This window comes from Chenopodium album, chromosome 4 (genome assembly GCF_948465745.1).
Source record: "Chenopodium album chromosome 4, dcCheAlbu1.1, whole genome shotgun sequence".
Taxonomy (NCBI): domain Eukaryota; kingdom Viridiplantae; phylum Streptophyta; class Magnoliopsida; order Caryophyllales; family Amaranthaceae; genus Chenopodium; species Chenopodium album.
In genome coordinates this window covers 11003814-11018097 of record NC_137837.1, presented here as the reverse complement: position 1 = coordinate 11018097, position 14284 = coordinate 11003814, and the positions used below count along the sequence as shown (strand labels likewise).

Here is a 14284-nt window from a genome sequence, read left to right as displayed (position 1 = left end):
CTTCCAAGCCATCAAAGAGCGTTTAAACAAATCCACCAAACAGACCACACAAGCCATCGAGAAGCCAGACAAAGCAACTCAAGATTAAACAATTAGCCCCTCTCATGTCTCATACTCCATGGCCAATTCGATTGAATATCCCACCAGAGAAGATCCTTTGCGTGGGAGCTCCAATGGAGCAACCATACCTGACGATCATGTGTCCCCTAATTCACGTGATGGAGGTACAGATGGAGTCGATGCTACCACCAATCACGAACCCCTGGGAATTGGTGATGACGGTGGCAAGCATATGTGTCCTCGCTACCCTCAGTTTCAGTTTCCATGGTTGATACTATACCCAATTTAAGTCCAGATTTGTTACCAATCACATGCCTAGTGTGGAATGTACAAGGTGCTGGGAATAGAAATTTTATTTCTACGTTGAAAGATATGGTTCGATCTAACCAACCGAATATGCTCACCTTGGTCGAGACACACATGGAAGGTAGTCAAGCTATGAATATAGCCTCGATTTTTGGATATGATGGTCATGCAAGAGTTGATGCGGTAGGTTTTAGTGGGGGTATTTGGGTTTATTAGAGAACGAATGAAGTGACTGTAAGCCCGATTATCAAGCACAATCAACACATTACTATGGATATATCTCGAGTTGGGGCTACTGCATGGCACTTCCTGGCTATCTATGCTAGGTCGGATTCTCAAAAGAGATGTGATTATGGAATGAACTCAAGGATTTTGCCTCTAATAATAATCATCCTTGGCTCATCGCCGGGGATTTTATTGATACAAGATTTCCCTCTGAAAGAAATAAATCTTGTAGAGAAACTGACAGAAGATCAAGGCTCTTTAATGACTGGGTTGAATAGATGGACTTGCTAGAAGTTGAATTCTTTGGAGCTGCACACACACGGGCTCGTGGAAAATCCTTAGAAAAAAGACAAAGTGCAAGACTCGATCGAGCACTATGTAATGACAAGTGGGCTATGAGGTTCGATCAAGCTGCTATGCGCCATCTCTTGGCTGTCCATTCCGATCACTGCCCAATTTTCATCTCTCCTAATGGGTTTGCTCCTCTCCAAGCTCTACATCATCCTTTTAGGTTCCAAGCAACATGGTTGTCGCACGAAAATTTTAAGAAATTTGTGGAGGAAAAATGGGATAAAGACGGTGATGTGATGACTACTCTGGATAAGCTCTCGAATGAGCTTAAGATTTTGAATAGAGATGTTTTTGGCAATATTTTCAAACAAAAGAATTCTCCTAGCACGCATTATTGGTGTACAAAGAAAGCTTGCTATCAAGGTTGATAGGGGGCTAATTAAACTGGAAGCGAAACTTCGTAAGCAACTTGATGAGTGTCTCGACAGGGAAGAAATGCTTTGGTATCAAAAGGCTAGGATTGATTGGCTAAAAAAAGGTGACCGCAACACTTCCTTTTTCAACCTTAGCACCATTGTTCGAAGGTGGAAAAATAAGATAGTGTCTCTAAAGGGAGATGATGATCAGTTGCTACAAGATAAACTCGAGATCAAGGATCACATATATATAGTTGGCTATTTTTCGAAGCTCTTTAGTGAAGAAAGTGAGCCCGAGTTTATTAATTTGCCACAAGATATTTTTCCAGATCTTTCTGCTCAAGACTGGAAGGATTTGACTTGTCCTTATTCAAAGGTGGAGATCGAGAAAGTAATCAAGGAGATGGATGCCCTCAAAGCCCCTAGTCCCGATGGTTTTTTGGCACTATTCTACCAAAAAAATTGGGAGGTAGTTGCTAGCACTGTGTACAAGTGTATAATACCTATTCTTGAAGGGAAAGGGCTCCCTGTGCATATGAATGAAACTTTCATTACCTTAATCCCAAAAGTGGAGAATCTAGAGTTAGCCTCTCAATTCCGTCCCATTGGTTTATGCAACGTTGCATATAAAATTGTTATGAAGGTGTTAGTGAACAGACTCAAACATGTTCTTCCTCGTCTAATCTCAAATACCCAAGCAAGCTTCGTCCCGGGGCGCTAATTCATGGATAACATTGTAATCATGCAAGAGGTTATTCGTACGATGATAAGAAAACAAGGTGCTAAGGGCAATATGGCAATCAAGATTGATTTCAAAAAATCTTATGATAGATTGAGATGGTCTTTTATTCGTGATACCATGACACAAATGAATTTGCCTATTCCTACGATAGAGGTGATTATGGAATGCATTACTTTGGCGTCCTTGCAAGTCCTTTGGAATGGAGAACCTTCGAAGAGTTTCAAACCGAGTAGAGGGATTCGACAAGGGGACCCCTTATCCCCCTATCTCTTTGTGATGTGAATGGAAAGGTTTTATAAAGCTATAGAGGAGTCAATCATAAAACAAAAATGGAAGCCTATTCGTGCAAGTCGTGATGGACCCTTGCTTTCCATTTTTTTTTGCGGACGACATTGTTCTTTTTGCTGAGGCAAGTATAGAACAAGCTGCAATTATCCATGATTGCCTTAGCCGTTTTTGCTATGCTTCAGGGCAGAAGGTTAGTTTAGCTAAGTCGAGAGTTTACTTCTCTAACAACATCAACATGGCTGAACAAATGAGCATCAGTTTTGCTTTGAAAATGGAAATGATAGATGATTTGGGCTTTTATTTGAGAATGCCAACTTTGACAGGACGTGTAACCAAAGACACCTACAGTCACTTGTGCGAGAAAATTGATCGACGTCTAGCTGGCAGGAAGTTGAAGTACTTGTCACTTGCGGGTAGAATCACACTTGCCAAATCCACACTATCCACTATGGCTCTATATTCTATGCAGGCTGCCAAGATCCCTCGAGGAATGTGTGATGAGATTGATAAGAAAACGAGACGATTCATATGGGGGGGGGGGCAATGATGAGCACCAGGGGGTCCATCTCATCTCTTGGGAAATGCTTCAAAGACCAACTGCCAAGGGTAGAATTGGGATCATGTCTGCAAAAAAAGCCAATTCTGCCTTTTTGACCAAACTGGGTTGGTGAATTTTGGCTAATCCGGATGCATTATGAGCTAGATCTTGAGGGCCAAATATTGTAAAGGGAGGTGCGACCTTGATATGTTCGAGCCGAAGGCAGGAATGTCTAATTTTTGGAGCGGGATCACGGAGAATGCTTAGTACATATGCAAAGGAACAAGGATGGTCGTTAGAAATGGTGGACGAACTCTCTTCTGGGATCATAAGTGGTGCACTGACCAACCACTTAGTGATCTGGTTTCTCAGCCGATCCGGGATGATATAGTAGGGGCAACTGAAAACAAAATGTGGGAGGAAGGATTTAGATGGAAGTGGAATTTTTTTGCTCATCTTCTCGATCCAGTGACTTTGAAAATCATCCAAAATCATGAGCTTCGTATTGATTCCAGCATGGCGGACCTTGTGTATTGGAAAGAAGGCAATCAAGGTAAATTCTTAATTCGTTCTGTGTTGGGAATTACGAGGCATGAAACAGATGTTTTAGATAGAGACTGCTGGAATATCATTTGGAAAGCTCTTATACAATAGAGAATTTGTACTTTCCTATGGTTAGCATGCCATGATCGAATTCTTGGTAATCTAAATCGATTCAAATGCAAACTCACCGATGATCCCAAGTGTTTCATCTGTTGAGCTCAAGAAGAAAGCACTCTACACATACTACGTAGGGGTGTTCAAAATTACCCGACTCGACTGTCCCGACCCGCTGACCCGGTGTAAATTAACCGGGTATGTTTTACAAAAAAATCAATTTTGCGGGTCGGGTACCCGACCCGAGAAATCTGTATAGCTTTCGGGTCGGGTCATGGGCCGGTCTTTATAACTGGTGGGTACCCGAAGACCCGTCAAGTAATTTTAAAGCTCTTTATTTTTCCGGATTTTTAGTAGCTGTTAGGGACCTTAGGGTTTATTGGCTTTTAACTTTTCCCCTTTTACAGCCGTATTCCCCCCTCTCTCTCCTCTTTCATCTTCTGTTCTCACCTCTATCTCTTTCTTTGGTTATGTTAAACTTAATGATTTTGATGATGACACAACCTCACTTACTTACAAACTAATAACAGCTTGATTGTTTAAGTGTGTACTCAGTTACAAAGACTAGGAGAATGAAGTGTCTTGTAAGAATACCATGAGGAACAAGAAGGCCAGAAGCAGAGCTATCCATATAGAAGAGTTCCTTCACAGGAACTGGAGCTTCAAAAATGAAGACTGGTGAAGAGAAGGTTCCCTCAGGGAACAGAAGCTTCAGAGAAGAAGCCTCATCAGAGAAGAGAAGTTCCTCCCAAGGAACAGAAGCCTCGGAGTAGAAGCTTCATCAGAGAACGTGAAGACTAAATATATTTATATATTTTAGGATTTATGTAAGTATAGGATATTAAGTTGCATTCGAAATACTGTGTGGAATTGGTCAAAAAAGATAATTTTGTGCTTGCTAATTTTTAGGGAAGTTGTTATTTTCTAAATGATTATCTTTTTAAATAAGAAAGAGGATTTTATTTTTATTTTTGATTTTACAAAATATCTTCTGAAAATAAAATCTCCATGTTTCCCAAACTTGCGGCCTACTCCCCCATGTTCTTCTTCAGTCATGGTTTTGCACATTGAGGAGTTCATGGTTCCTTAATTCAAGGGACATGATCTTCTTAGTGGGTATGAGTAGTGGCGTGATGGATTTGCTGCACAAAGAGGTTTTTCCAATATGTTTATTGCTCTATAAATAGTCTTTGAAATCTGATAGAAAAAATTACCTTTGCTCACATAAGTTTTCAAGCTTCAAATCGAGTCAAGTGTCAATTCCACACAAGTTCATTAATTAGAGTGTTCTTAATGTTCTTGTACTAGAGTTTGTTTATTTTTCGAGTTGTAATTTTGGGAATGGGGAAGTTCGAGTGAAAGTTTGTGTATGAGAAAGAGAAGTGAGAAAGAGAAGAGAAAGAGAAGAGAGAACAGAGAAGTGAGAAGAGAGAAAGAGAAGAGAAGAGTAACGAGTTGGGTGACTTGTTCCTCAGGGTCTCAAATTCGTAGAGGAACTTGAGTTTGAGTCGTTAGCTTGTAATAGGATCATTTGCCCTATTATAGTCAAGATTCTTTTCCCAAAATCCCAAGTGGTCGTGGTTTTTCTCCTTGTTAGGGCCAAGGAGTTTTCCAAGTAAAATCTCTCTTGCATTCTTTAGTTCCTTTAGTTAATCTTTCAATTCCTTTAGCTAACTTAATTTTAATTCCGCACAAAGTTTGGCTAAATTCTCATACTACAATTCAACCCCCCCTTCTTGTAGTATTCTTTAAAACAACAGGTTATTTTTTCCTCTAATCTCCATATTCATCTTACATTCTTTCATTTCTTCTCTCGATCTTGCCTACAATTGTAATATCTACTCCTTAAATTCATGACTCAAGGTCGTTTTTATTCATCAATGGATCTCCAGATTCACGTCGTCAACAAATTGATCTATTTCACCAGTCTTCAGGAACACTTCGAATTCATCGCAGGTTCTTTCTTTATAGCTGCAGTGCATAGATGATGAAGCAAGATCCAATTGAGTAGAGCTACAGTAGTACTACCAATTACCAAAGTACTAATGGTCTTTTTTTATTATTTTTTTTTGTTTATTTTGTATGTATTACGAAGTATCAATTTGATACACTCCTCCACTAGTTCCTTCTTTATTTTCATTTGTCTACTATTATTATTTTTACAGTAGATCTTTTGTTTTTATGTATGGTTGTTTACTTGTTTAGATACCAATAAATATATATTTTTCACTTCTAATTCTTTGTAAGTTTAAACCTTTTTTTTATTTGCATCTTGGTATTGTGTGAAGGATGGGTTGGTAGTAAATTGTGCCTCATTTTTCAAATTTTTGGGGTAGAAAATTTTTATGGTAATAAATTCAGGTACCCTATGACCCGTCCCGAGATTTTCGGGTACCCGAAACCCGGGTACCCGGTAATCTCAAGTCGGGTCATGGGCCGTGTTTTGAACTACCCGGAGATCTGGGTACCCGCATTTTCGGGTACCCGAAAACCCGGGTACCCGGATTTGAACACCCCCTAATACTACGTGACTGCCCAGCAACAAGGGTTGTTTAGAGGAAAACTTTAACTCCTTCAATCACTGCTCAATTTTATCAAGGGACAATCAAAGAGTGGATAGCCAAGAATTTGGAAAACCCGGATTCAAATGATGAAGAGAGTTGGGTGATTTACTTCGGGGTTACTGTTTGGTGGATATGGCGTTGGCGCAATTGCTATGTGTACAACAAAAAGGATGAACTCCCCATTAATTTTATGGCCTTTTTGCAAGTAAGATATGAAGAAGCAAGAAGAGCTTTAAGCAACTTATTGGAGGATGAGGCTACCAGTAGACCACCAAGGACTGAAGCTTACATTGCGTGGCAAATCCATGAGTATGGTTGGTATGCTTTGAATTGCGATGGTGCGGCTAAAGGGTGCCCTGGACCAGCTGGAGGTGGGGCTATCATTCGAGATTATACAGGTAAACTTGTGTCTGCCTTCACAAGTAACTTTGGCTACTGCTCTGCTTTTTGAGCAGAGGTTATGGAACTTACAAGAGGCTTAGAGATTGCTTAAAACCTCCAATTAACAAAGCTGGAAGTCCAGATGGATAATTTAGCTTGTGTCCAAGCTTTATAGAAGCAACAAGTTTCTAGGGGTGAAAATGTGCACGACATTATCTTCTACAAGAAGCTTCTAAATGACCCAAGATGGAAAGTTTGAGTGGTACACGTGTTTCGTGAAGGCAATCGAGCGGCGAATTCTTTGGCCAACCGCGGAGTTGTTCAGAATTCTCAATTAAATTTTATTAATAATGTTCCGGTTGAGTTGAGTCGTATTTTAGAGGAGGATGCTAGGGGTATGGCTATGCCACGCTTCATTCCTCCGTAAGTAGGTGTCTTAGTTGGTTTTGCTTGTCTTTTTGCTTTCACTTATCCTTGGTCTTTATACTTCAGCTGAATAAAAAAAAAAAAAAAAAAAAAAAAAAAAAAAAAAAAAAAAAACATACTACTAAAAGCAAATCTAAGGGGACACTTGACAATATATTATAAAAAAATTCCCGCCAAAATTACTTTCTAAAAATAAATTATTATTTTACAGCTAGATTATGACTTTATATATATATATAATTATTACTCCTTATATTTTTATTATAATTATTCAACATCCGTGCATTGCACGGGGTTAAACTTAAGGCCTGTTCTGATTGACTCAACTAAACTGAATTTATTGGTGCTAAACTGAACTGAATATTTTATGAGAGAAGGAAATTAAGTTAAGAACTGAACTGAACTAAAACTGAACTGAATTGAACTTATTGGAGTTGAACTAAACTAAACTGAACTGAAAATAAGCTGAAGAGAACATGCCCTTAGTTTAGTATTAAAAAATAAACACGTTAATGATAAAAATAAATGAACATTTAGTATATTTATAATGAACATGATTATCATACAATTATAATTAGGCAAAATTGGACTCAATGCCATGAATTATTAACAAGTTGCACTCAACAACACGAACTTTGACTAGTAGCTCAAACAACACAACCTATAATATAAGGTGCACGAAACATCATTAAAATGAGTATTGTCACATGAGATTCTCTCGAAAACAGCCCATACTATCATATTACAAACAAGTTTTGAATTATCTCGAGTCGGACAAAATTCTTTTAAAATTTGATGATCAATGTCGTAATAATGTTATCTCTATTGCTAAACTAATCTAGGTTGCTAACTTGCTACGCTTAAAATGCTAAAGAATTAAGAATTGTAAAGCCTAAAGAAAATATAAAGTGTGATGTTGTTTCTTTTATTCGATGTCATTGATTTTGATGTCTCAAACTGCTTATATAAAAATTTTAGATGGTGATTAGGCAATGAAGTTATTTCCTACTGCTTGCTTTTTTCTTTTGGCTCTTGAAGGGTTTTGAAAATCTTGTTGAATACTCGTCTTTCTAGCTAGCTCGGCTTCATCTCTTCTATGGTATTTTTCCCATATTGAGCTTCATTGACTCTAAAGTGTAACGTGAATTGGGCTTGAACCCCTAAAGTCAACGAAAATTAAAAATGGGTCAAAGGTCAAAAACACAATTCTAGTCTATACTTTTTTTTGAGGAAAGTCGAGCGGCAAAATTATATTAAATCAAGGTCCGCCAAAATTTGAAGATTTTGGGGAAAAGAGTTCATACATATTCGTTCCTCATACGTATTAGTATCCCACCTAGCCACCGTATGAGCAACTGTATTACCCGCTCTCTTAACATGATTACATAAAAAGTAATTAAAGCTACCACTCAATCTAATAACATCATCATAAAAAAGAAATATGGGAGCAGCCCCTTCTTGCTTATGACATATAGCATGAACTATTGAGCTTGCATCGCACTCGAGAATGACCTTATCAAATCCCAGCCTTAGCGCAAGTTCAACCCCGTATTTTGCTGCACCTGCTTCTGCCATATCCAGAGCCCAATTGGCATTAATTCTCTTCACAGAAGCTGCCAATAAACTCCCCTGCTCACACCGAATCACCACGCCCAACTGCACAAAGTTATGGCCTGAAACGTGTGCATCGACATTAATTTTAACCACACTAGCAGGAGGACGAAGCCACCTAGCAGAAGACAGAACCTGAACACCCCTCACAACACCACCAACACATGCTTGGTACAAGCTATAATCAGTGCATAACCTCAGGCAACCAGCAGCCACCATAACCGGGTTGAACTCCTCCTCCTCTTCAAATAAATGTAGGTTCCTACAATGCCAAGAAGCCCACGCAAGTGCTGCAAACTCTCTCAGTTTATCTTTGCTAATTTTCTTCGAAAACCAAACCAAGCAGCAAAAGATGTAGCAGGAGCATCATTCAAAAGCTCGATAAAGTCACTATTATCCCAAATCATACTAGCAGACTTACAGTGAAAAATGGAATGCATAATTGTCTCCTCATTGGCACCACAAATTGTACAGGTCATAGAGTCTCTCATGTGTCTTTTAAAAAGCACCTCTATGACTGCCATCTGCCCTTTGCACACACGCCATAAGAAGTGACTAAGCTTTGGAGGTGTAGACACCCATTTGTGTCTCCCCAAAACCAAACCCAGTGATGAATACCTTTCGCGTCGAACCATAATCGAATGAGGTGAAAGTGTGAAAAGTCAAGTGTTGCAGTTTAGTTTTTATTAAAATTCTCTTCTTTCTGTTTTTAAAAACAACCTTATTTTATTAAAAATAGCCAATCCAGTTTAGTTTGGTCCATAATAAGGGTCCAATAAAAGTATAGTTGGATGGGGCTCGCAAAGAGCTTTCCAACGATATATTATAAGCCCAATTCCGATGAATATTGAGGAAGTTATGGCTAAAATACTAAACTGGGCCCGGTTTGTTATTTACTTGCGGCCCAATGATCTAGAGGAGGGCCCAATGTCAATTGTTATTCCTAAAATTATTAGGATTAATTATAATTTTCTAGAAGTCTCTAGAAGGTTCTTTTAAATTCTAATAGAGTTAGGATTAATAATTATATTATGATGGATTTTTATTTGGAATAAATTATTATTATTATTATTATTATTATTATTATTACTATTATTATTATTATTATTATTATTATTATTATTATTATTATTATTATTATTATTATTATTATTATTATTATTATTATTATTATTATTATTATTATTATTATTATTATACGATTTTAGCTTCTGTACGGATTTCGTAGATCAAATTTGGTTAAAGATCGGATTTCGCGTGGAAAACGCGTGAAAGCCAGGTTGTCGCCAAACGACAAGTCTGTCGCCACGCGACAGAGTGAATTTCTTGCGACAACGTGTATTTTTATTCCTTATCAAATTCTATGCTTTTCCGGACTATTTTTCTTATAAATAGGGTCCTCGACCTCCGTTTTTCAATCATCAACTCTCATCAAGGCTTTATTGATATTCTCTCTCTCTTTCTAAACCAACCCTTTTGCAAACACAATACCGCATACATAAGACTTAGAAACACCTAGCCAAGTTTAAAGTTGCCTTCGCCCTAGACGTACAAAGTTTATAATTTCTGAGGGTTTGGTCCCAAATCCAGTCTAAAATTTATTTAACTCAATTATTTAATTTAATTCTTTGATTTTATTATTTTCATTGAAGTTTACTAACGTGTGTATTTTGTTATTAGAAAGAGGTACGAGGCTTCAAAGTATGTAATCTTATTGCTTTATTCTTGTAGAAAGCATGTTTATTATTTTTTAATTCCTAGTATCATGTTAGGATGTTTTTATTACTTTCTAGAATCATGTTTAGGGTGCCTTTTATTATTTCTAATAGCATGTTAGGTACATGTTAGGTTTAAAGCTTTGATCTTTGATGCTTAGTGACATGCTAGGATTTGTTATTAATCTTGTTAGTATCATGCCTAGGATCTTGCTATTATATTTAAGCTTTATTATTAACATGATTATGATTATTATGATGATTATGATTATTATTATTATGTTGCTTGATATATTTTATTGTTATTGCTTGATCACGCCTTTTATGCATGTTTAAAGGGAATTGGTACTTGAAATCACGCTTAATAAGATAATTAATAATTTGGTTTAGGCTAATATGATTTTAATTCAAGTGATCGCCAATAATAGTTTTATTTGTGCATTAATATTCAACCAACATAGATTAAACAGGTTTAGGATTAATCTTATGTTTGCATGTTAGTCAGAAAGCGCATAAGAATACAAGTAGAATAAAGTAGAAGCCTATTTTATAGGGCGGGTCCCTTCTTTTGTAGATTGGATTCGTACCCTCATCCCCGAACCCTATTTGGTTTAAGACCTTATGGAGTTGACGATCTCATGGATCGTTAAGGGGTGTAACCTTCACCTCGTGAACGGTTTACAAGTTCCTAAAACTTGTTGGCGACTCTTTTGCTCTCTTTTCTTTCCCCTTGGACGCCACCATACTTAAGTGTATGATCACAGTGGGGTTCAAGCTTGGGGTTATGATGCTTGAAATATTCCCTACAAGAGGTCCATCAATATTCCAACTCACACTCCAACAGTACTTGTCTTGAGTGCCATGAAACAATTCCCAAGCTCTCAAACATCCAAGCCTCCCAAGCCAATATCCACTTCTCACTGTATAAATGCCATCAGAGGTAGGCCACCAGTAGCGCCTATCCCTCTGCCATGAGTTCGAAAGAGGAATGTCAAGAACCGCCCTCCTGTCCATCACATCAAACGTGGCATTTACCAACTCCTCATTCCAGCAACCCCTTTCAAAATCAATGAGATCAACGACTTTCATATTCATATTACTAGTTGGAGAAGGAGTAGGCACAAAATGAGCACCCTCCCCCAACAGCCACGCCTCGTCCCAGACACAAATTGAAGACTCGTTTCCGACTCTCCATTTCATCCCATCAAGCAAAATAGCCTTAGAACCCCAGATACTCCTCCAACTATAGCTCGGATCGTACCCCAGAGATGCCTCCATGAAATCCGAATTCTTGTTGTACCTAGCCTTTAAAACACTATGTAGTAGGGAACTAGTGTTATTGTTAAGTCTCCACCCTTGCTTAGCTAACATTGCTTGATTAAAGCATCGCAAATCACGAAAACCCATACCCCCCATAGATTTAGGGAGACAAAGAGATTCCCATTTTTGCCAATGCATTTTACGTCCGGCGTCTGTCGACCCCCACCAAAAACGAGCCAAAATAGCATGAATCTCATCAATCAAGCCATCCGGGATACGGAAGATACTTATCATATAAGTGGGAATTGCCTGAGCGATTGCTGTGATAAGTACTTCTTTACTCGGACGAGACAAAAATTTTTCTTTCCATCCTTGTAATTTCTTCCAAATTCGAGCTTTTAACCCTGCAAAAATAGCCTTCTTCGACCTCCCAATAATAGTAGGTAGCCCCAAATACTTCTCCTGTCTATCAACCACATTAACCCCAAGCATCTCCACAATCTCATTCCTTTTCTCCAAAGTAACACATTTGCTAAAAGCAACTTCTGTCTTGCTTAGATTAACTTTCTGACCGGAAGCCCTTTCATACGTACTGATAATTTCAGCAATTTTAGAGCATTCTTGCAATGTGGCTTTAGCAAACAGTATACTATCATCGGCAAAAAATAAATGAGAGATCCTAGGAGCTCCTCGACAAACCCGAGCCCCATGAATAACATTATCCCTAGCAGCTTTCGAAATAAGTGTAGAAAAAGCATCTGCACATATCAAAAATAAATATGGGGATATAGGATCACCTTGCCGAAGCCCACGAGAAGGTATAAACGACCTAGAAATGTCACCATTGTACTTGAAGGAGAATGACACACTATTCAAGCACAGCACTATACGACCGATCCAACTCTGGGGAAATCCCAACTTATCCATAACCTTTCCCAGAAAATACCACTCCACCCTATCATACGCTTTACTCATATCAAGCTTAAGCGCAATCGTACCCTCTTTCCCTTCCCCTTTCCTCTTCATCCCATGAAAAATCTCGAAGGCGATAAGAGCATTGTCTGTAATAAGTCTATTAGGAACAAAAGCACTCTGATTTTCCGAGATAATCGAACCAATCATAGTCTTCATTTTATTAGCAAGAGTTTTTGAAATGATTTTGTACAAAACATTGCACAAACTAATAGGCCTAAACTCCGTCACCCGCTTAGGGTCATCACATTTCGGAATCAAGACAATGCATGTGCGGTTCACATCCTTCAAATCCATCTGACCCTTCCACCATGATTTAACAAAACTATTCACATCCCCTCCGATCGTATCCCAAAATTTCTGGAAAAATAATGCATGCATCCCATCGGGTCCCGAGGCCTTGGTCGGATGCATCTGAAATAAAGCTTCTCGGATTTCCTCCCCCGTCGGCTCAGTCTCCAATTCTTTGCGCATCTCCTCCGTGACAAGTGGCACAACTCCACTAACAGCCTCCTCAAAATCACTTGGGTGGTCAGTAGCAAAAAGGCCACCAAAGTAATTAGAGATAATAGTATCAAGTTCCTGTTTTGAATTTTTTCAGTCACCATGCTCATCAAACAAACCCAAAATTGCATTACGTTTTTTTCTTTGGCTTGCCTTGTGGTGGAAATACTTTGTGTTTTTGTCCCCATCCCGTAATTCATTTGTCCTTGCCCTTGCATACAAATAAGACTCTTCAAGTGTCTGAAGCTCATCAATCTCCCTTCGGATAGCATTACATTGTTCAAGCAAAGCTCCATCAAGTCTTCTTCCTTGAATCTCCTTAAGGCGACCCTCAGCATTTTTAATTTTCTTTTTAAGAACACCAAAAGTCCTAGCCGCCCAAGTGGATAATCCTCCTGCAACATTAGCTATCCTAGTATGCATAGGTTCACTCACCCCCGCCATCCAGTGATCAGACACTACTTTAGCACATTTCTTATTTGAAAGCCATAATGACTCAAATTTGAACAATTTCTTCTTTTTATTTATGTCATCCTTATCCCCACATTTTAACAAAATAGCCGCATGATCCAAATGACAAATGGGGAAGTGAATTATCTCAAAGTGTGGGAATAACGAGCACCAACCATCCATAGCAATAAATCTGTCGAGCCGCTCTTGAACAAAGGTCTCCATACAAGTCCCTCGCTGCCATGTGAAACGATTACCTTTAAACCAAAGATCACGAAAACCGCACTCATCCATGACATCTCTGAAGGCATCCATTTGTCTTCCCCCCCGAACATCCCCACCATTTTTTTCCTCCATGTTGAGAATCTCATTAAAATCGCCAAAACTCAAGATTGGGATGTTGCTGCCATTCTTTTTTGCTCTCAGAATCTCCCATGTTCGAATTTTATTAGCTGCCTTGGGCCACCCCCAAAGCCTTCCATATCGGATTTCGATCACTATCACAAACACTTGCCTCAACATGATGAGCCGAGTAGGAGCACATATTTACCTCAACATCTTTCCACCAAAAGCCTATTCCACCCGACCTTCCATTACTACTCAAACACAACCTATTTGTATAACCACACCTATTTCTAATCAACTCAAGTATCTGAGCATCAAATTTTGTCTCCATAAGAAAGACAATGTTCGGCCTATCTCTCCAACACCAATTTTGGAGAGTCTTCACTGTTAACGGGTTGCCAAGCCCGTAACAGATCCAACTTAAGATTTTCACTGCTCTTCACGGTGTTGGTCATTACCAACCACCGCTACTTGGACATTTTACAAAACATCCGAAACATTCTCACACACCTTAGCTTTCTTCGCCTCCCCTT

The 14284-nt window shown here is 38.7% G+C and overlaps 2 protein-coding genes across 2 annotated transcripts; one reads left to right on the top strand and one right to left on the bottom strand.

Moving 5' to 3' along the window:
* Positions 1-480: 480 nt before the first annotated feature.
* Positions 481-1310, top strand: LOC145627637 (uncharacterized). Its single transcript, XM_081680001.1, has 2 exons — positions 481-549; positions 870-1310. The coding sequence occupies exons 1-2, from the start codon at positions 481-483 to the stop codon at positions 1308-1310; spliced, it is 510 nt and encodes a 169-aa protein (XP_081536127.1).
* A 6832-nt stretch (positions 1311-8142) lies between these two features.
* Positions 8143-13721, bottom strand: LOC145627636 (uncharacterized). Its single transcript, XM_081680000.1, has 4 exons — positions 13110-13721; positions 11055-13034; positions 8845-9029; positions 8143-8767 (listed from the first exon to the last, which is right to left on the bottom strand). Exons 1-4 carry the CDS (start codon positions 13719-13721, stop codon positions 8143-8145), a joined length of 3402 nt encoding a protein of 1133 aa, XP_081536126.1.
* Between the last annotated feature and the right edge of the window lie 563 nt (positions 13722-14284).